Source organism: Pyricularia pennisetigena (genome assembly GCF_004337985.1).
Source record: "Pyricularia pennisetigena strain Br36 chromosome 4 map unlocalized Pyricularia_pennisetigena_Br36_Scf_9, whole genome shotgun sequence".
Classification (NCBI taxonomy): Eukaryota; Fungi; Ascomycota; class Sordariomycetes; order Magnaporthales; family Pyriculariaceae; genus Pyricularia; species Pyricularia pennisetigena.
Window position 1 is genome coordinate 374,548 of NW_021940921.1, and position 21,692 is coordinate 396,239.

General features: G+C 50.1%; 8 protein-coding genes across 8 annotated transcripts; 4 read left to right on the plus strand and 4 right to left on the minus strand.

Moving 5' to 3' along the window:
* Positions 1-798: 798 nt before the first annotated feature.
* Positions 799-1,954, minus strand: PpBr36_10145 (uncharacterized protein; the record flags this gene model as incomplete). Its single annotated transcript, XM_029897259.1, has 3 exons — positions 799-1,280; positions 1,327-1,821; positions 1,948-1,954. The coding sequence occupies 3 exons, from the start codon at positions 1,952-1,954 to the stop codon at positions 799-801; spliced, it is 984 nt and encodes a 327-aa protein (XP_029744278.1).
* On the plus strand, positions 817-1,236 carry PpBr36_10146 (uncharacterized protein; the record flags this gene model as incomplete). Its single annotated transcript, XM_029897260.1, has 1 exon — positions 817-1,236. The coding sequence occupies one exon, from the start codon at positions 817-819 to the stop codon at positions 1,234-1,236; it is 420 nt and encodes a 139-aa protein (XP_029744275.1).
* A 4,709-nt stretch (positions 1,955-6,663) lies between the features above and the next one.
* PpBr36_10147 (uncharacterized protein) lies at positions 6,664-7,470 on the plus strand (the record flags this gene model as incomplete). The annotated part of the gene is made up of 1 exon (XM_029897261.1): positions 6,664-7,470. The coding sequence occupies one exon, from the start codon at positions 6,664-6,666 to the stop codon at positions 7,468-7,470; it is 807 nt and encodes a 268-aa protein (XP_029744276.1).
* A 1,097-nt stretch (positions 7,471-8,567) lies between these two features.
* PpBr36_10148 (uncharacterized protein) lies at positions 8,568-9,161 on the minus strand (the record flags this gene model as incomplete). Its single annotated transcript, XM_029897262.1, has 2 exons — positions 8,568-8,875; positions 9,074-9,161. The coding sequence occupies 2 exons, from the start codon at positions 9,159-9,161 to the stop codon at positions 8,568-8,570; spliced, it is 396 nt and encodes a 131-aa protein (XP_029744269.1).
* Positions 9,162-12,038: 2,877 nt separating this feature from the next.
* On the plus strand, positions 12,039-12,965 carry PpBr36_10149 (uncharacterized protein; the record flags this gene model as incomplete). The annotated part of the gene is made up of 1 exon (XM_029897263.1): positions 12,039-12,965. The coding sequence occupies one exon, from the start codon at positions 12,039-12,041 to the stop codon at positions 12,963-12,965; it is 927 nt and encodes a 308-aa protein (XP_029744270.1).
* Positions 12,966-13,990: 1,025 nt separating this feature from the next.
* PpBr36_10150 (uncharacterized protein) lies at positions 13,991-15,433 on the minus strand (the record flags this gene model as incomplete). Its single annotated transcript, XM_029897264.1, has 2 exons — positions 13,991-15,211; positions 15,332-15,433. 2 exons carry the CDS (start codon positions 15,431-15,433, stop codon positions 13,991-13,993), a joined length of 1,323 nt encoding a protein of 440 aa, XP_029744433.1.
* Positions 15,434-16,195: 762 nt separating this feature from the next.
* Positions 16,196-17,356, minus strand: PpBr36_10151 (uncharacterized protein; the record flags this gene model as incomplete). Its single annotated transcript, XM_029897265.1, has 1 exon — positions 16,196-17,356. The coding sequence occupies one exon, from the start codon at positions 17,354-17,356 to the stop codon at positions 16,196-16,198; it is 1,161 nt and encodes a 386-aa protein (XP_029744432.1).
* Positions 17,357-20,243: 2,887 nt separating this feature from the next.
* On the plus strand, positions 20,244-21,124 carry PpBr36_10153 (uncharacterized protein; the record flags this gene model as incomplete). The annotated part of the gene is made up of 2 exons (XM_029897266.1): positions 20,244-20,312; positions 20,381-21,124. The coding sequence occupies 2 exons, from the start codon at positions 20,244-20,246 to the stop codon at positions 21,122-21,124; spliced, it is 813 nt and encodes a 270-aa protein (XP_029744434.1).
* Positions 21,125-21,692: the final 568 nt, after the last annotated feature.

Genomic DNA, 21,692 nt, shown 5'->3' on the forward strand with positions numbered 1-21,692 from the left:
AGAACGACGTGATAGTAAGGAAACGCATCGTGGATTTTTTATCCCCTTCTTGTTGTAGTTAAAACAAGTGCTATCTTCTTTTTTTCTCTTTTTTTATAATGTATACAGTGAGGATGTATACTTTGTCGATAGAGGAAAGAGAATGGAGTTTATCGCGTTGGATTCATTCGAGAGAACGGCAATCGGCATCCCCAATTTATACACATTGTTCTGTGTACCAAGTCTGAACTAAGTTGGAGTATATTATCTCAGCGGATATTCGGCCAGAATCTTCATCTCTCTATTCTGACTCGTTGCGTAGGTTTTGTACTTGTCCAAATAGACTGCACAGGTCTAGTAGTAAAAAGGAAAAAGAAAGTATATATGTACTCCCCGGTTATGTTCTTCCGGCTGCATAGACATTGTGGACTAAGCTTCGCGGCCCCCCTGTCAGACAGGGGGTCCACGGAGCTTAAATATCTTTTCCGGATCTTCATCCACCCCGAAGCTGCAGCCAAGTCCAAATACCGGAGCCATGGTACATGTGTTGCGCACGAATCGCAAAGTTTTTGTTTCCATGTGGGGTGACGCAAACATACGATGCTAGTACCTGGATAGGAGTAATAAAAATAATTTGCGGTTCCGTGTATTAATCAGTCTCACAAACTTTACAATGATATGAGCTAAACCAGAGACTGCATGTTCAGAAAATGCTTTACCAGACCTAAAACCCATCTATGAAACCCAAAATATCACCCACATTTTCCACACATCACAAGCCTGGACCGCCACCAAGCAAACACCACCACTGCCGGCCTCTCACGAACCCTCATGAGAATGGCCATAACCGCACTGCCAACAAGGCAACGGCAAGACACGACACGAACACTGCCGATATGGGGTATAAGTGTCCGGCCGCGCCCGCCTTTCCGCCTCGTGCCTGTCGGCGAGCCGGTCCTCGAGAACCTGCCGCACTACCGTGTCCCGAATCCGCGGCAGTGTCGGGCTCCGATCCCCAGCGCCGCCAGAACCGCCCGACAACACCGGTCCGCCAAACCGCCGGCTCAGCACCTCCATGACTTCGTCCGTGAGCACATGGTCGATGTCAGTGTCGGCCGAGAAGAGCGACACAAACTCCCTCACCGCCTGATCCAGCGTCAGATCAGTCGCAGCAGGGTCTGCGGCGTATCTGTGTGCCCGTGCCAGGATGAAGAGCCGGACGCCTTGGAGGTTGGGTGGTGGAGCCGAGGGTGCTGATACGACCGAATCCAGATCCGAGAAGATCGGGTTGGTCGTGTCAACTGGCAGTCTCGGAGCCGCCGCTGGGGTCGAGGTTGCGGCTTGGACTGGTGGTGCTGGTCTCCCTCCTCTTGCCGCCCCTCCTCTGGGCCTTCCTCTTGTTGACCGTCCTCTTGTCAACCCGCCTTTCGCTGACCCTGCTCGGCTGGCTGGCACTGCGGACTGGCCTGCCGGTGGCCCCGATGGTCCTGCGGTTGCTGCCGCGCTTCCACCTCGTCCTGTCTGCACCTTCCTTGCCCCCCTTGGCCGGCCTCGAGTCGATCGGGCTGCTGCAGATGATGCCCGCACTTGCCCTGCTGGCTGCGATGGACCTGGCACCGGTGGCGCTGTCCACAGCGGCTGGGGCGGCGGGGGCAGCCGTGGTCCTACCGGTGGTGTTGCCGAGGACGGTGGTGCCAAGGATGGTGGTCCCAGAGGCGGTATTGTCAGTGCTAATGGTAGCACTGGCGGTCCCAATACCAGTGGTGTTGTCCCTGTCGGCGGGGCTTGCACTGGGCTTTCCTGTCCCTGCACCTGGGCCAGAGGTGGCATGGGAGTTCCTTGCTGTGGCAGAGATGGGAACTCTGCCGACTCCTCAAGTCGTCTATCCATTTTGAGATGATAAGTCCAAGTATGGATGCGAGTTAGAGCTATGGGGTCGATGGTGTTTGAAAAGAGGTATAAGTTTACGGGACATGATGGCGGTATTTATAACAAAAAAAAGATATATCAATTTTGGAAAAAATGCACGAGGCTCATGCCTTCTCGTGCATCACTCTTTTCTGTCACCAGGACGACGAATGCAGTATCTCTCGTGTACGCATATGTAGAATTCAAACCTGGCAGCAAGAAACCAAACCTTGTCCTTCAATCTTGCCACATGCTCATGAACCAGAGCAGCAACAGCCCTAGTAACCAGGGCAGCGCCTTCCAGAAGCGTGTCCGTTAATGTTCAAGAAGACATTTGACCAGCCACTTGATTTCCAGTTGCTACAGAGCGCGCATAACACGAAAAGAATCCTGCAGAGGAGCGAAGAGCTAACTAGTTAACCTTTGCTATAGGACACCCCGGAAAAATATCACAAGATATTATGTTGCTGCTTAGTTTCTGAATGTTTTCACCCTGCATGCCTCGATGAAGCCTTTATAGTTTTTGAATGGGCCCAGCCACGTGGTACCTCTGATAAAGTGGCTGAAAAAGAGGCAAAACATATCAAAGAAACGTTGTGCGGAAGAAAACCTAAACCATAAAACTCCCTGCCTCTACTTGCTCTTCCCCAGCAACGCCATGCAATGCGTCAAATCGCCACAAATGAGCAAAATGCCCCCCAAAAATTTGGCACTCCCAAGATTACCGGCTCACTTACCCTGTTTTTCCACAATCAATATTCCCGTCATCTTGAACAGCAAAACACTTGCTCAAGTCGATCGTGGAGGGGGGACCGCCAGCTCCACCAGTGCGAGTGCAGTCCGCTTGCAGCGTTGTGCCCTTGATTACAATGTTGCCGCAGGAATCGGAAAAGTTCACCGCGCTGTTAGAGCTGGAGCTATCGGCCGCATTAATACTTCCAAGTAGGGCGAGGACGACTGCCTTGGATATGTACATGTTGGGTAAGGCCGTAGCGAAGGGCAGAGTTGAGGTAGGGTACAGCCGAAAATGCTGGATCCAGCCGGTTGGGACATGTCGTTATGCAGCCAGGTATTGGCAAAAGTCGAGAAGAAGCTGCTGACGAGAAAAATTAGCGTATCGCCAGAAAGCTGCCAGCGAAACCATCCCGAAAATCTCTCGCCATCGAAATATCTTTGGCTTGTTTCCGAATTTAGTCTCTGCTACAATGGTTTGACCGCCCACAAGGGGTTTCTATTAGAAAACTGTAAAAAGGTTTTACGTGAATACACAACTTCAATCCTACTGACGACCCTGATTCCAATACACACGACCATACCCATTGGAATGTACGGAACCCCGCCTGCCCTTCCTGAATTAAACGAGTAAAGGCCAGAATAGTATAGGAAATATTTGGCGCTCTAATTACATACATACGTTGGCTAATAATTATGTTTACTACACTATTTCGAAGAAAAAAAGCTGACGGTGGGAAGTGAATGATTTTCAAGTTAAGAATTTCGAATATTCAAACAATCTATCGAACTTTATATAAATAATTAAAAGATAGAATTCCTTGCACAACTTGCTTCTGCCCTTTTAATAATATATAAAATTGACTTTAGAATTATGCTTACATTAATTGCAGCACATTCGTACTCGGCTTCGTTAAAGATACTGTATTACAGTTGGAAGAAGTTACAGCACAGGAACATTAGTTTAAAAATAAATGCGTAGCTTATATTTGCATGAATCTTTAGTATATCTGCCTAAGAAAAGCAAATAACGTGTTAAAACAGAAAACATATCATATAAAGGGTATATTCTCTTTGCTATAAAAGAAAAGATTTACTTGTATCTATCACGATTAAATTCCTTAGTTGCAATGCAATATACTTACCCTTCAATTGGACTCATCTTGTTACGATTGTTATTTCTCACTTGAAGCTCACATCCCTATCTTTTTATAGTCTCCATAACCACAAGTCATTTCTGCCCGTCCGCTTTAGCACTTGAAGCCGATTAATCTCTTTTTTTGCCTTGTGATTTTGCATTTAGATTACATTAACCACCAGCAAAATACATACTTTCCACCGGAGCCAGCCAGTCGCTATGCATTTCGCAACCGTTTCAACTGGCGTTGCCGTCTTTTCCCTGGCCTTCTTTTCGATCGTGGTTTGTTCACTTGAATGCGTGGTCGAAATAAGCATACCACGCTGGACACGGGGCTGGCGAGCTTAACGGCTTGGTAACTTTTAGACCGAGATAAAATTTATAGGTTCGATACTGGCTTCTGATAGACAGGCGGGGACAATAGCAAATGTTCTTAATGTGGAATCTAGCTTAGATGTGCAGTCGACAAGCGGCAGAGCACACTTCTCCCTAAAGCCTTGGCGAACAGCTACCAGCCTCAAATTAAAGGATGAGCAGCCTGACATGAAAGGCCCTGATCCCGGTTCTAGGTCATAGACTTACAGCAGGACGCGAAGATGCTTGCGGCATTGCCTAACTTCGGGCAGTTCCGTGGCCACTACGTGGGGGATGATTTGTGGGCGAGCAGATGCATGCCTGGAACCCTCGCGCCTGACAGACTCTCATACCAACACCACGCTCCAGCATGGATGCAGCAAAGATGGGAGCCATTGATCTGTTAGCCTCTCTGCAGCGCCGTAGAAAAATTATCAGTTTTCTTTTTTTTTTCATCTGTTGAAATTTGTTCCCACCTACAGCCACGACTGCTGTTACGTACACGATACATATCCGGATGGCTGCATCCCACCTTAATAGACGAATTGCAACAACTATATTGGCATTATGCAGCTGCAGCAGAAAGTTAACCTGTGAATTAGCTTTAAACAAGGCCTTAGAAGAAGAAAAAACGGCAATGCACAAAAAGCTTGAAGCAGAGCAAACCACAAACGCCAACTTGAAATCAACCCATTAAATCACTCGAGCAGGAGCTAAGCCGAATGGGTGCAAACAGCAAAAAGCACAAGGAATCAATTAACAAACACAAGTTCATCTTTGAAAAGCAGAAAGAGCAGTTAGCATCCGCACAAAAAAAAAAAACGAAATCGCTACGGTAACGAGCAAGTTGAAGCTGTCTAGCCATGAATTGGGCGAAAAGTTCAAAGTTGAAATAAACACCAAGAAAATTCGGAGTTTTTCAATCCTATACGGCGAAATTAACGCCATTTAAACGTCAAAAAGGGCATACATACGTCTTGTTCCAATTTTTGTTAACTATTATGTAACGGAAATCTGGCGTTTCTGAACCAGCTTTGGAATATCATCTTTTTTGTTCAAAAATTCGGCGTTACTGTTCGAGGAATTTCTGGGAATTGACCTTGACAGGGACGGCGGTTTACAGGAATTAACATCCTGAGAGCGGGTTAGGGTTTATGAAGTCATAACATTTATTCCAATTTCCGGCCTCAAATTGTTGTCGTGGCCTAGCGTACTCCAAAATTCGGCATAGAGATGCATCAGACTGCTGCATGAAGTAATTCTGCATGAAGGGTTTTGGTTCAGTTCAACAGCGACAATGAGCGTTATTACTATAATCATAGCGCTACTACAGTTGTTGGACGCCAGCAACTAGGTACCTTCGGGTATCATGCGCCGTCAAGCCGCTTGACTGCGGAGATATATGGAAGAATGGTGGTGGTACAAAGGTCCCCGTGAATGCGTGGGGTGTTTACGAGGAGGAAGGCAAAGTTCTATTTCGTCATGGCCAGTTTGTCTCGAGTTTTTTTTTTTTTTTTTTTTTAAAAAAAAAAAAAAAAAAAAAAAAAAAAAAAAAAAAAAAAAAAAACTAAGCGCACCTTGGCCCAAACTTTGGCGGCCTGGTGCACTGCGTCCGTCAAGTCGAGAGAGGGAGAAAATGAGAGAGACAAATAATAAAAAAGTGGAAAAACGGAAAGCTGAGCCGGCCAGGCCAGCAGCAGGTTTAGTTCCTTTCAAACTCCAATTTACGTGATAACCCCAGGTTTCATGATTGACAAAATACCACTTCGCTTAGTGGACGAGTGTTTGTTTCAATCCAAATGGCCAGTCAGCGAGCGCTTCCGACCCCCGGCGTCTGCATGTGTTCTGGGTCCTCGTTTCGCGGAACCAGCCCCCCCTGCATTTGGGATCAGCGCTTATAACCCAGTCGAATCACGGCCGTACCTGCCATATCAGGCCTGGTCGTTGGTCGGAATAGATGCGTAATCCAAGAGGGAAGGCGCCAAAAAGGGAAAAGTCCAAAGAAAAGGAAAGAAGATAAACTTTGATGAATCGCATTCTCAGCTCGCTCCAGCTTGTAGCTCAACCTTTGATGTTTTGTATTTTCTCTTCGCCCCCCAAACATCTTCCATTCTTGCCCGGTGTAGAAGTACATAATAATATATTCGATACTTCCGTTCCGTCACTTTTAATTTTCAACAGCCGCCGGCCGTGCAGTTCGAAGCGTTCTCAAGACTGTCGTGCCGTATCCTGCCCGGAGCTTCACCACAACAGCCTGTTCTTTGCCATCCCTTGGATACCCGGGACCATCACGGAAAACCGGTCGACAACGAGACCGACAATCGAAATCCGCCATCCAAAAAAAGATCGTGGAAAGGAGGCATCGGCAAAATAAGGAAGCAGTCGTGCTTGTTCCCTCAGAAATGCGCACTTAAAGAGAATCAAGCGACCTTCTTATTCAACTCATTCGTTCATCTTTCGCTTCTTCCGGCAGGCCCACCATCTTCCATCTTAACGTTGCATCCTACCTTGACGCTCATAGGATAGAAGACCATAATACCAACCAAACCAGAATGCGGCTTCCCAAAGGTCTCGCTCTGCTGAGCCTCACGGCGCTTGTCGCGGCCGCGCCTCTGAATCCTAGGGCTTCAAACGTCACCAGCGCAGAACCTGTTTTTGTCAACTCGGATCCCAAGACCCCTTCAGCCGGAACATCGACAGCTTCAGGGACAACACCTCAGCAAACTCCAGCCAATGAGCCCCATTTCATGAAGCCGTCATCATCTCCGCAAGAGACATCACAAAAAGCTTCGGCGCCAGAACCGGCAGCGGCAGCGCCAAAGTCAAGTACAACCCTACCGGTCATAATCATCCCACCCCCAGCCGACGCCCCTTCCGGAACAGAACCCTCCATCTTCACCCCAACACCTGACAGGCCATCCCCGTCACCATCGCCTCCCCCTCCACTGTCTAACGGCGGTCGCAGCGATCTGAACCCGGACCTGGTCCCTTCGTTTGGCGTGATACCCAACACGAACCGCGACGCGCAGCAGCCGGGTTCGTGCGACGGCTTCACGGGCGCCGAGATCGTGTTGATACCCTGCTCGTGCCCTCCCGACCGAGAGGTCTTCCTCTCGCGCCTGCGCGACGCAATCGCCGTGGGCAGCTTTGTCGACGAGCCCGTCGTGTTCAGCAACGATGCGTCAGACGACTCACCCGCGACCAACCGCGTCCGCGCCGACGCCATGCTCGTCGTCCTGCAGAGCCTCAGTGGCGTCAGGGGCGTCGGATGTCCGGCCGCCTCAGCGCCAAACTTTCTCGAGATGCAGAGATCGGGCGTCAGGATCAATGGGACTTTTATCGCGGGTGATTCCGTGTGAAGATGGGCATAGGTTTTATGAAAAGACGGTGAGCGGTTGAGAGGCTGGATGGCCACTTCGGAGTAATGGGACGAATCTTTCTTTTCTCTTGTCTATTTTTTGCTTCTTCTTTTTGTCTCCGACACCGGGGCAAACTTGTAACCTTTTTGGTTGCTGCGCCATAGCAGCGGGGGTTTGGGGTGTTACGATATAACAAAATGTATTCTCTTCGAAAAGACTGGTGGTCCGGATACTATTGTACAGGACAGTATGTCAGTTGTACATTAATTTATCAAATTCAACTTTGGAAACGATTTTTTTGCAGTGGTCCTGAAAATAACAAATAGCACAAAGCAACACAGAAAGGATCGGAGAAGCAAACTGCCAGAACTAGAGAGAGAGATGGACTAAAAATATGACGAGGTTGCTATATACTTGCTCGCGGCCTGCAGCAGCCTTCTGAGCCATTAGCATAGTTGCTTCTTTATGTCTTTCAAAACGCTCAATCCGAGTAAAACCACCCCCAAGACAGAAAAAAAAACCATTTTAGGAAAACTGACCCAGGCGACATGTCTATGCCTTGCCCCGTCATGCAACATGAAATCCAAGTAATGCAAGAGTATATACAGATGTTTGTGAGAAAAAAAAAGGGGGGTTTTAAAAAAGAAGACAAGTCTCGGTGAGGGTCAGATCGTCATTGCGCTCCCCGTACCTCGTACACCGACCCTCCGTATTTTCGTGGTATCTTTGTGACGCCTTTTGGATCCCAATTTTTTTAGGTTTAAGAAATAAAACATGTACGCCGTCGCTGCCGTTCTGACTCCGGACGCTTGTTTTTTGCTTTGTCCGGCGCCGATGGTGTTCCCGTCGAATAATCGGAGGTTGGCGTCGGCGCCATCGGGGGGGTTTTTGTTTGTCGCCTTGACCCCAAATTCTTGTGACCGTCAAGTTCCCAGCTCTTGACGTCTCCTGCTACTCTCGAGTTGAAGTCTCTCGTCATAATTTTTTTTCGTGATCTCCCCCACATCTGACAAGGCGCTCTTGCGTCGCCCGTCTTTTTTGTCTTTGCTCAGCCAATCGTCGAAAAGGCCGCAACTTTCCTCTTGCTTTCCTCTCATTCATGCAAAAAGGGCAGCACCACCGGTCTCAATGGCCTCGATCTCGGCCATGCTGAGAGGCTGGCGGTGGAACCTGGGGGGAAGCTCGTTGCGGTCGAAGAAGACGCCGCTCTTGCTGGGCTGGACGGGGCCGAGATCGTGGCCCGAGGTGCCGCCGACCAGGCCCTCGTCGCCAGACTTGATGGTCTTGCGCAGGGGACCGAACTGCTGGGCGTGCTCGCGGTACTTGCTGAAGGTGGTGGCGCCGCTGCCGGGGAGGATGTTGCCCGGGGCTGCGGGGTGAGGCTGGGGCGTGTGGTCGACTGAGGCTGTTTGGGACGGAGATTTGTTAGTTATGTTTGGGTGCCTGGGGAAAAAAAAAAAGGCGAAGAAATTGCGCGAGCGAGCTACTTTTCGTAGTAGTGCTTTCGGTAGCTTTTCAGGTCGGAAGGATTCGGAAGCTCGGCTTTTTGCACTGAGCCTTCGGGTGCGAATTGACGGCGACCGTCATCAGAATTTCTGCTTACCTGGGATGTTCCTCTTGCCGATGAACTTGATAAGGGGCTGACGCTCTGCGTGCGCAGCAGCTTGGCGAAGGGCCTTAGTAGCAAACATTTTTTTGTTTTGTTGTGTTGGAAGAGGTTTTTTTTTTTTTTTTTTTTTTTTTTTTTTTTTTTTTTGGAATACAGGGGTCGGGAATTCGCGGCGATGGTCAAGCCGAGTCTAGTGTTTGAATTTTTGACTTGGGATTTCGGGAATTTGAAAGGCTGTCGAAGCTGGCTGTTTTGAGGGTATACGGTTACGAATTGACGAGGAACAAAAAGGCGGGAGAGACGAAGAATGACGAAAGAGACTGGAACTGAGTAGAAAAGGAGGAGAAATAGGCACACGAGGTCGCGCTCTGGTGGGTGGGTGGTCGGTAGGTTTTCTAATAACGCCCGATCGGTGGATTTCAAATTGTAAAATGGTGTTTTTTCCCTAAAGCGGAGTCGAGGTGTGGTCGTTGCACCCCTGTTTAAAGCCGCTGACGCCCGATGCGGGCCCGAGCTCCAGAACAGGCATGTCCAAGCTAGGTGCGGGCTGTCTCGTATGTTTACAGAGCACTACCTAGTCACAACGCATAAACGCCATACGCCAATCAGCGCCCTCTGTATCTCCCCGCTAGAGTCCGGCCCGCTGGGAAAACACACCATGCCGGCGTCAAAATCGGACCACGGGATTGCCCACATATTGTTGCGTGAACAAGGAGTAGGTTGTGTCATTGCTGATGATGCTTTGCTATTTGACCCAGTTTTCACAGACTGCATCTTGGTTAAGCTTTTTGCCTAGTAAGTGTATATAGCCGATACTGCAGCCAGATATTTGTCAATTGATATGCCGCTCATCGTTCATTTTATCTTGGTATCAATGTCTGATAATTTCCAAGGTACGTGTCATAAGACATCTGCAAACTCCGGTAAAAAGGAAACCTCCCATTACATGGAAAAACCTCGCATCACAAGAGATATCCCCCCATTACAATGGTAACCTCCTTCAGACAGGAAACATACATACTGCAGTACAACTAACCCAAACCTTGTTAACGATGGATGACAGAAAACATATGGTAATGGACCATCATCAAAATCCCTGCTTGCATCTACCCCAAGCTGGCCCACAAATGATAAGCTTGCAGCAGTCAATCCCACTTCAGATCATGCAATAATAACAGGCATGTTGGGCCCCGGCAGAGCCGGAGAAGTGCAGCACAGCAAAGGGCTCCCCCTCCATGAACCCTCCTCCACCTTGAAAGTTATTTTGCACAGAAGTGAACTCCGGCCCCGTCTTACTACCACCAATAACTCTGCCGCGGCCCAACCCTATCGAGTAAGCCCTGGGCTTACCTGGAGGCGGGCGTGGGGTTAGCAACAGCTTAAAAAAATAAATCAAAAATCAAAAATCAAAATAAAGAACCATGAAAAACCTGGAATCCTGGAATTCAGGATTTCCAAGATTTCGAGAGCCGATATCGCTAATGCGTATTGACATCCGTACATATTTACGCGAGTAGGCAACACCACCCTACCCTTGCGGGGTGTTTTCGGCATGTTGCAGCATTCTCGAGCCATCCATCCCGCCATGGGCTGATTCTGGGCCTAGTGGTTTTGCAGACGTTTCTGTGCGAGTTTTGTCCGACCTCAGTCTTCTGTTGCCAAGCGTTCGAGACCCTTGGTTTATTTTGTTTTGATGCACCTCACGCAGCTGCGATGGCGCTGGGATCCCCAGAAGCAATTGTACCGTAATGTTCGGCTGGCCCTCTTGAGCCTTCGGACAGAACTGTCGCCCCTGGAAAAATGTTTATTGTAGGGCTGCGATCTACCTAGGATTATATCAGGGATCAGAGATGCGACCTGGTTTATGCCAGCTCCCGTGTTGTAATAATAGTAGACGGCGATTTCGACATCAAAGCGCATAAAAGATTTACCTGTCAGTTTTGAAAGCTCCAAATTATGGCCATATGTGCAGATGTTGACAGACCATGTCAAACTCTTGCTGTAAGAACATTCTACATTCTCTACTTCAACGTCACAATACTTCGTCGCCACTTTTGCAGTCATTCATAAGTAGTAGAATCTGGTAGGATTAGTGCCAAGACCTTTTTAACTACAAAGCCAAGTAGCTGAGAAACTGTAGGTGAAACCTTTGCCTTTTGCAGTAGTTTGCAGGTACTATCGTAACTATATGATGTTTGATAAACATAGCTCCACTTGGATGCGTGACTCCTGCCAAACAAATTCGTTACAAACGTCTAACTGCACGATACCAGTTGAATAGTTTGGCACTTGCGCTAGGCAAAGATTCTATGCTAGTCTGATCTGCATCTCCAAGAAGGGTGTGTCATTGGGAGAGACGTCCTATTCTAGGACGGCGAATGAAAGCTGAATAGTAGGGTAGACAACATACCAATATAGACTCAAAATGGTACTACCGTTATCAACAAATGGGGATGTGGTTTAGTGGTATAATGCTTCCTTAGCAGCTTCGAGTTGCCTTGATTGGAAGAGGTCCCGAGTTCGATTCTTGGCGTCTCCATTTTTTGCATGGAATCATGCCCAGTTCTTTTTGTTCCAAGGATGGATTTGTGTATCGATATGAATACTCAAAATAATTATGATATTGACATGCGCGGCATGCCACATCGGCTCAATATGATCGTTTCCTCCTTTTGCTAGAGATTAAAATTCGCGTGTGGTAGTTAAGCTTGTTTTGCGTTGGCTTCCTTCCAATGGCCACTCGGTCCTTCACCGCCCAAATGTTTTTTTTTTCTGCCGCGGGCGGGAACCTTGTTGCGACGACGTGACGTGACCAGTAGTGCGCCTGCCGGAACAAACCAAGACATCGTATCCACCCATTGTCAAGCTGATTTTGCTCCTACACATCATACAGGACTGTTGAAAACGGACACACTTCCAGTATTTTCCGCAAACCTCTACATAACAGTTAGTCGCCGCAATGGTGGACGGCAGCAGCAGCAGCAGCAGCAATGACGCTGCGGCCGACAAGTGCCCCGTCGACCACAAGTCCCGCGAGGTCTGGCTGCAGCAGGCCCGCGCCGCCCAGGAAGCCGGCGCGCCGCCGCCACCGATGCCACCACACCCGATTCCGGCCTCGGCCTCATCATTACCACCACCGCCGACCTCGAGCTCGCCAGGTTCATCGTCGTCATGGAACCCACTAAGCTGGCGCGTTCCATTCTGGCACAGCACCACCGCATCACAAACAACCCTCGAATCGCAGGCACCGCGACCTGCGGCCCGGCCCCAACTCGACGAGCACCGCGTCGTATCCTCCATCCCGCGGTCGTCGGCCTCGCCCGGCCAACCGACCGGCTCGGCGCCGCCGCCGCCATCCCGCCCCGTCAACCACGAGATCGAAACCGGCGCGGACCCGCACACGGGGAACTGGATCTACCCGTCGGAGAAGATGTTCTTCGAGGCGCTGAAGCGCAAGGGCACGGCGGGCGACACGCGGCCCGTCGACATGCGGACCGTCGTGCCCATCCACAACGCCGTCAACGAGCGCGCCTGGAAGGAGATCAAGGAGTGGGAGGCGCCGTACCTGGACGGCGCGGGCGGCGGTGGGAACAAATGCGGCGGGCCCAAGCTCGAGAGCTTCTCGGGCCTCGCCGCCAAGATGACCCCGCGGGCGAGAATCAATACCCTGCTGGGTTACACGGCGCCCTTTGATCGGCACGACTGGGTCGTCGACCGCTGCGGGAAGAAGATCGAGTATGTCATCGACTTTTATGCGGGGAGGCCCGGGGCCGCGCAGCAACAGCAGCAGGGCCCGCAGATAAATTTCTATTTGGACGTAAGGCCCAAGCTGAACAGTTGGGAGGGGGTCAAGATGAGGGCGTTGCGGTTCGTTGGTGCTACATAGACTTGGGCGGTCTGATCCTCGACTGGATCCGGAGGACAGCGGTCAGACTGACCTGGACCTCCCTGTAAGATGTTGACAATGAGAGGCGGATGGCCATATATCACTACGCTAGCGCAGCAGCTGGGGTTGGTTTCGATGGGCCGAAGAATCTCGATCTGTACTATACAAAGACAAGAACACCAAACATTGTAACATTACTCATCACATACCCAGATCATCTAATTTAGGACAAGAGATGCCTCTCTCTCTGACCGAGAACTGCCTACAAAATGTCACTACTTTTCTGATGACGGTTCATATCGTCCCTTGGACCGCTCCATGTCTCTTGGTTTCGTATCGCTCACAGCCAAAAGCAGAATCGTCTACTGCCAGCCACATGGACATCACCAAAATGGGTTCATTCTTTATCAAGTAGAGTGCCCTTGGATTTAAAACGCCTTCGACGCCATCCCTATGTTCCCTATGTGGTATCATTTGTGCGAACAGTAAAAAAAAAAAAAGTGAGAAATAGCAACAGTTAAAAGTTTTCCGAATTTGAGAAATGCCAAAAGTCAAAAACCCCCAGAACTCCACCCTGAAAATTTTCAATCATTCATTCCCACCGGCAGCTGTTTTCGTCTAATAAATCTCAACAGTCTAGTCGTGCTTCATCTCTTGAGGAACTGTGTGATACGGTCCATGAGAAGATTGAATGGATGGTACGTGGTGCTGGTGTTGGGAGATAATAGCCGCCTTCTCCGAGGGTGGTAGCGCAAATGGGACTGTAAAACAAATGAAAAGTATCAGTAAATGAGTATCCCTTGTTGTTGTGATAGAAACTCCTTGTGTTCCCGTTCTGTTGTCCGGTTTCCATATCATGCAGTTTCGTTAATCATGGGAATAAGAAAGAGAGAAAGAAGAAAAAAAAAGAAGAAGAAGAAGCTCAAAACGAAACACAAAAGTAGTGGTAGAGTCAAGCCAATGGAAATTCGAGATGCAGAGACAGGTGGCCTCGCACTAGAGGCGTGTCAGGTAGTCAAGGGAGGTTACATGCCCTTCTTCCCAGCGTCGGCAATGCGCACGCGCACGGGACTTCTAATCTCGAGCTGTCCGTCGTAAATATCCCAGCCAGCAGCAGTCAAAGCTTTAAGGACTGTCTCCTTGGTCTCTGGTGAGATGTAGCCGGCAGGGCCAGCATGTTCCGTATGGCTACCGAGGCCATCCTTCAGAGCCGAGTCAAAGTGGTACGCATGCGCAACAGCGTCGAACCAAGCCAGCAGCGGGCCATTAGCCCGACCCTCCCGGCTGGTCTCCTTCATTGCGATGCGGATGTAAAATGTTGACCTCCAGTGATAGATGCCCATAAAGTAGTCATCTGTCTCAAAGTCGTAGCGGTGGTAGCCCCATGGTCGCCAGTTCATTACGTCGCCATAGCTGGCAAACTGACAAAATCCCTTGTAATCACCACTCTTGCTGCTCATGTTGCCGCGACTGTTGAGCAGGATACTCTCACGGGCGGCACATTGGGCTGGGGTCAAAACCTTGCCCGTCTCGAGGAATTCGCGAAAGACAATTGTTGCGCGCTGACGATTGAGTGTGAGCATGCGGACGTTGCGGACGGCACGATAGTTCATCATGAGGTGCATGCAGATCAGCACAATCATCCAGCACCACACGGCCGTCTTGTCCTCCACCATATGGACGACGGCTGTCCCGGTCAACATGCCGACCAGGCTGACGACTGTCTCTTGACTGGCCTCCTTGGCGTTGAGCTCTGCCAGATTGCCCGTCTTGGCAAAATGGGCGGACAAGCTGGCCTTGCTGGCACCAGCCGCAACACCACAGAGTGAGCGCAGACATCCCGATGTTACCAGAACCGAGACTTTAGGCAACAGAGGAAGAACGGGCACAAGCAGGTCAAGAATCTGGGCAGCATCGTTGAAGATATCGGCCAAGAATCGATACGACTTGCATTCGGGCTCGATGGCAGTACCCATCCGATGTGCGAACATGATCGTGGCCAGGCGCGAGATGGTATCTTGTATGATCTTCAAGACCAGGGCGGCCGTAGGGGACTGCGACGCATCGCCAACACCCAGACCCTCGAGCACAGCGCGATTGGCTAGGAGAGAGGCGATGGATGAGGAGAAGGCCTGGAGGGAGTCGTAAATCTGGTAGTGGAGGTAGTCTTCGGTGACCGTGTGCGGAAAGCCGGCGGGAAGGAATGCGTAAAAGATTGCCTTGATCAAGGGCACATGTGTTCTCTCCTGCACAGTCGTTAGTGGACTTTGCTCAATGGCAGGGTTTTGGGGTGGTGGGTGAGAAACAAATGCGACGTGGGGCATGCGGGAATAGCTTCGTCTCGTTTCAGGCAGGTAAAAACGTACTATCTTCATAGAACCGTCCGAATTGTCGTCAACACGGTCGCCATGGTCATACGAGCAAAGCACGTTTCCCGTCTGATCAACATCAAAAATCCTAGCAGTCATGATGAGGTCGTCGCAAGGCAATGAGCAATTCTTGACAGTTCGTCTGGTTTTTCAAAAGGGCAAGCCGGACCATGAGGCGACGGTAAGGTAGAGAATCGGGCTGAGATTGGAAGAAAAGAAGGGCCGAGTTTGTCTGTTGTGAAGGGAGAGAATAGAAACAAAAAACTGACGTGGGACCAAATGAAGGACAGAAGGACGCAAACAAACTGCACCCGATGTTAAACAATGTATGTCGCACCTACCTTAGCTTTACCTACCTACCTTTTGATGGCTGCCTTCTTTTTTTTGATGGAAGAGATCGCGCCTTTTGCGGAAAGCTGTGCAACTGGGACGCGTCGTCCAAGTGAGCCCAAGGTGAGTTTCCCATCCCTGACGTAGTGCTGACTAACAAAATACAACGCTGAATTCAGGGGTTTGGATGAGGGGCGCGGGGAACTCCGCACTGCACATGCACATGTCAGAAACAGCCAGTAGCAGGTCCATCTCATTAAATGTCTCAACAAGCCACACATAGTAGGTAGGACATGCAGGCACCGAAGAACAACAGGGCTTGTTTTTTTTTTTTTTTTTTTTTTTTTTTTCCTATAGCAGCCGACAGCGACAGCGCCAAGAGTTATAATATCTATCTGTAGAGCAAAATTTCCAGGTTTCTTTGCCGTGAACTAACATTAATCGTGTGAAGGGTCCAAATGCAAAAATAGATAACCCACCAGGGCTTGAATGCCTGTGCTTGCCCCTCAATCCCGCCGCCAGCCGTTTTGCTCAGACCAAGTGCTGATCCGACTTGACAGGACCCTCGCCAACGCTAGTCATGATAACTCTGCTAATTCCATTCTTCAGCAAACCAGCAACAGCCTCGTCTATCGCCACACCCTCCGCAGCAAATTCCTTGGCACCCTCCTTCCAGCCGTCCACGCCACCCACAATCTTGGCAAAAGTTCCCACAACCACCTTTGCATCCTGCTCCAGGAAGTAGACGACGGCATTCGGGCCGGCGTCAAATGTGTAGGCTGCAATCGTCCTTCCAGCCGCGGCGTTGATGGCCTCGACTGCCCGGATCGCCGCCCTCGAGGTGTCGTTCATGTAAAAGATGGGTGGGTAGGTGTCGGCGCACGTCGCATGGAACGAGTTGCTGTCGCGCATCGTCACCTCGGCGAAGGCAGCAAAGTCCCGGTTCTGAATCGCCTCCTCCATGGTCTTCATGTTGGCGGGCACCACCTCTGCGATGCGCTGCTTGAACAAGGTCGAGGTCGCGACGGTCTGCTGCATGCCCGACGTCGAGCTGACGCCCTTCTTCATGGCACTGGCCACGAGAACGATGGCCCGCATCTCGGGCCAGTGCGACGCCGGTGCGACCTGCTCAGCCAGCGAGTCGGACCCATCGGCCGCCGTGCCCTCCCTCCATGCAACATAGCCGCCAAACAGACTGCGGCAGGCGGAGCCGGAGCCCTGGCGTGCAATCTTGGACAGCTCGGCGGGGCTGTCGGGGAGCTGGTACAGGTCGGCGATGGCGCGGACGAGGGCGGCAAAGCCGGCTGCCGATGATGCAAGGCCGGCGGCGGTGGGGAAGTTGTTCTCGGTGACGATCTTGAGGGCAAAGGTCGACAGCTTGGGCAACGATGAGTCGGCGTCCTCGAGGACTCGACGGCGGGCGCGAAGCTCACGGAAGCAGGCCTGGGTGCGGGCGCCTGAGACGTCCGACTCCTCCCCGTTGAGAATCAGGCTGTCACCCTGGGCGGCGGGGCAGTTGGACGAGCAGGTGGCCGTTGTGAGGGTGCGCAGGTCGGATTGGGCGAGGGTCACGGAGAGGGACGAGTTGGTGGGGAGGTTGAGCTTGGGGTCACGCTTGCCCCAGTACTTGACCACGGCGATGTTGACCGGTGCCGTGGTGGTGGCGCGGAATGTCTGTTCTGACGAAGCCATGATTTCGTTTGCGTGTGATCGTGGTTTCTTGTGGGTGGGGAGTTCTGGTGCAGGCGTCGAAAGATAGAGTTGTTGTATGTAGCTGGGACGGGTTAGTTGGCGGTCTATTTGTTGAATGCAAGCTCATCGTTGGAGATATTTTTTGGCGGGGTCATCATTTCCAGCTCCCAATAGAATGGACCCTTGACAGCGGGGGTTTCCGGTCGGCCCACCAAACTCCTGCCCAATTCGGTAGTAAGCTCATCAAGGTCATAGCACCTCAATACTTTTATCGCAGGTTATGTTGGTACAGTCAGTACCCTGCTGGCTCTACATAGAGGTACATGGGATGGTTGGCAGCTCGGGTACATGTGCATGCATTGACTATCCTTGCCTAAGTACCTTGGGTAGGAGAGAATACAAAAAGCGGGCTCTGCTGTTGGAAGGGAGCCGATTAAGGAACAGCCATTCTCTTCTGGCGTTTCCCTGTACCCCCTAATTCTACTCTTCTGCGACGACACATTTGGCATCGACTTCATGGGAATTTTCGTCAAGGTCTGGCTCGATCTAATCCTGATTCTTTCGAGAATCCATCCAATCTCTTCTAAAAAAAAATATCACAATTTCATAATCTCTAGTATATCTAGAAATGGACAAAATGAACTTATAAATCCTTGTTATGCACCCTGGACACCGGCCCGAAATTCGCATAGCTCCCGGGCCCGAAGCCCGCCTCCCTCAGGAGGTTCTTGATGGGCCAATAATCGAGCGAGGCGCTTTCGCCTGACTCGATTAACACTGCCGGTTATTGGTTCATTCTTCTCTCGACAACCTGGCTAAACTCATTCTTTCCTCCTCTCATGGTATTGGTGGCTTTCCCGGAGTCTGCTACGAGTTGATGGTGCTCGGACATGGGCAAGGGGCCGGTGGGCTGCTAGACTGTAAGTTTTTGTAACTCTGTTAGTCCCAGAACATTGGTCAAGGCCATCATATCAAATGGGAGTAGGCAGAACTCTCTAACAAGGATGGTTCATCCGTCACCATCCCTCCAGATTTATATGCAGATGTCTTCTTAGACTATAGGCCTTCATTATCACAACCTTTGTGCCTACTAAGCTTCTCATCCAAGCTTACAGAATTATGTACGCATTGTATTGAAAGCCTATCCTGTTGTTCATATTTTCCAATGTGAAATAGCTGAGCACAATACGCAATCTGAGGTCCTGAGGCTTAAAAAATGTAAAATCAGCCCGTAAAGATACTCAGAAATAAAATAAAAAAACATCAATGACTTGTGATCCTGCATTATATCTCATGGCTCCGCTAAAATCTGCAGCTTTTCTCCGCTGGTGTGCGGCTGGTGTGCGGCGGGTATGTATGTTGACATTGAGGCGCAGAAACGCATGCTGATGGGGCTACGACTGTTTTCATGTAAGTTGATTTGGGGAAATTCAGCTGTCTATTGCTTCGGTTGTCGCAGACTCGGCTATTTTATGTCTTGAACACTAGATTGCTGCATGGTTCGTGATCTACTGTACTCGCAGCTGTCAATTCTTTCCCCACTCCGCCTTCAGCCCCAGGAAGGCTGATTCCGAGATCAAGAGATGGTTAGGCGATGCCTCCAGTAAGTAAAAATCTGCCAGCCTGACCTGCCTTGGTATCCTTGGTATGTTATACGATGATCAAGATATGAGAAATCCTACATTGTCATTTCCCCAAGTCAACTCCACCTCATTCTTGCCCGTTGACATAAACGAAAGCACCATTTAATTGTTCTAGTTGCAGTCGGCACTTTGCTTCTCTAATCCTATCCTACTATTAGCATTTCCAATATGCGGCAGGTTGCAGAGACGGTGTTATATTCTTTGGATATTTTTATTCAGTCCAAAGGCGATGGACATGCCGGGTGTGATGTCAACGATATCTTGATGCGGTGATTCGCAGTATGTTGACAGCACTAGCTTCCCCAAACATTGCCTACAACAAAACTCCAATTACTAGCCCTCTTGAGCTAACTTGGTGATGGAAGCCTCGGTCCGCCATGACCTGACAAGAAAGCTTGCGTCGCAACTAAGATTTAAGGAACGATAGTATCTCTGCACGACATTTGATAGGCACATCATCGACGTCTCCGGTGAAAAACACAAGTTTGGCTTTAGGTCTAGGTTTTTGCAGACACTAGATCACATCCTCCCGAAAACACGCGCTATCGTCCATGTTGTAGAATCATAAGGACCAAGTCAACCCTCACTTTAACCATTCCCCTTCTGTTAGATTGGACTGAGCAGAGCCTTTGCAACCAAATTCGATCAAACCGCCAAGACACCGTCACCTCTGAGGATGCCGTCAAGCTGCTCTGGAGAAGCTTTCTTTGCTACGCAAATCACCATTCCTCCTCTTCTGCTTGTCCGCAGCCTCATGATGCCCTTGTAGACTTTTGAACAACACAAGCTTGCCATACTTCCTGACCGTCTTCCAGGGCGACAGGGTGATTGGCACTTTGGACAATCCCAACGTATATTGGCGTGAGCATGGTGCTCTTCGCAACTTAGCAGAGTCGAGAGATGAGTAGTCCGAGCAGGTAAATGAGGGCATTTCGAACGCTCTCAGCGATGCTATGGATGTACTGGTCGTGGCTGCTCTGGCGCAAATTCACTCAGTTCCCACGGAGCAGCATCTTCAGTCGACGGTGCAGAGACTGTTTGCAAGCAAAGACGGGAACCCCAGGATACATCGCGGACACGTTTTTGGTCGGTCCAAGGTACATATCCTGATGAACTTGCTGCTCTGTTTGTGCGTGCGCCAAAGTGGAAGGACATGAGAGCATGGGTCGCGACTACAATCCGGACATCTTCTCGAGGCCACCTCTGGAGACTGGGGTATTACAGACACATTGGTCAACACACTAATGGAAAGCGACACCATCGACGCGACTATCTCGGTTCGGCAACTTTCGGAGGTAGTCGTCAGTACACTGGTAAGCAAAGATACTCCCATAAACGAACAGTGAGCTTCCTGTTGACAATAATAAGAACTATCATCCAGCCTAATATTCTACCGCGTGTCCAAAAGTTCTGGAGAGTCGTCTCTCGGTCTCCTCCAGGCACTGGAGACAAGAAAGCACCCGCCAGGGAGTCTAGACTCTCTCAAATTGGCGCCGTAATCTCACTTTTCGCACCGACTGCCGACACAGGCAGGTTCATTAACCAGGACCATGAAGAGGGCATGCAATTCATCTTACAGGCATCAGGTCAAAGTAGTTCCGACAATCTAGATCCAGCGATGAAGAATGTACTAGAAGCCACCTCGGACAGTTCGTTCGGGGATTTCATTGTGTTCATCGTAGGCTCAGAGAAGAGTTGTTGGGAAACGGTCGCAGGCGGCTACTTCCCTATCCCGGAAAAGGGGCTTCCCCATGTCCTCTTCCAGCTCCAGCCAACCTTGCGTGTGTTTCGCTCGAGGATGACCGGTAGACCTCTTACCAAACTCATCATACCTGAAGAAGGGCAAGGTTTGGAATGCAAGGAAGCGGCATCAAGCCGACAGTGCTGGGTGTGCGACTCTGCAGGGGCTCTGAGCACGGGGATCCATGTTGACCCTGATACAACAGCAACTCTGATCCTAGGTGAGGCAAGCTATTACATGAATACGGCCGCCTCGTTTCTGGGAAATCATGGTTGTGGGAAACAAAGCTGGTTGTATTCCAAGACGCAACGATGGAGGTTTATGTGGTCACCAGTGCGGATGCGACCAGTGATAAGCAGACAGAATGAGTTGATGAGCTCATGATAATATCATAGGGAGATTCCAAGGCTTCAACGGATAAAGTTACTTTGGACGAGTGTGATGGTATAGCCAAGGGCCCTGACCATTCTCTTCAACTATACATTTCCTCACCAGAAGGGCCTGAATTTGCACGTCTTGGACGCAGTGCATAGATTCTAAATTGTCCTGCTTTGTACTCTGCACTGATACTCAAAAGTAACAGGCGATGAGAATTCCGATTGCATCCCGCGCTCTTGAAGGGATGCAGCCTACATAGAGTTGGGAACTGTCATGGGAGCTACGGACCTCCGACTTCCAGACCCGACAGGAGATCAGCTTACTCAAGTTAACAAACCCTCATAGGTAGGCAAACGAGCCTTCATCGATTCAGCATGCAGTATGTAATGCCGGCATAAGGAGCCGGTAGGCAGGCTTGGCCACAAGTCAAGGCAGCCATCCCATCGCCAAAAAGCCCGAAACTACATTTCTCTACAAGCTTGCTCGCCAATCTCCAACTCACTCACGCCCCTGCAGCTCGGTTAGAACAAGAAAAGTCTTTTTTTTTTGTGCGTGAGAAAACTAGAAACGGTGA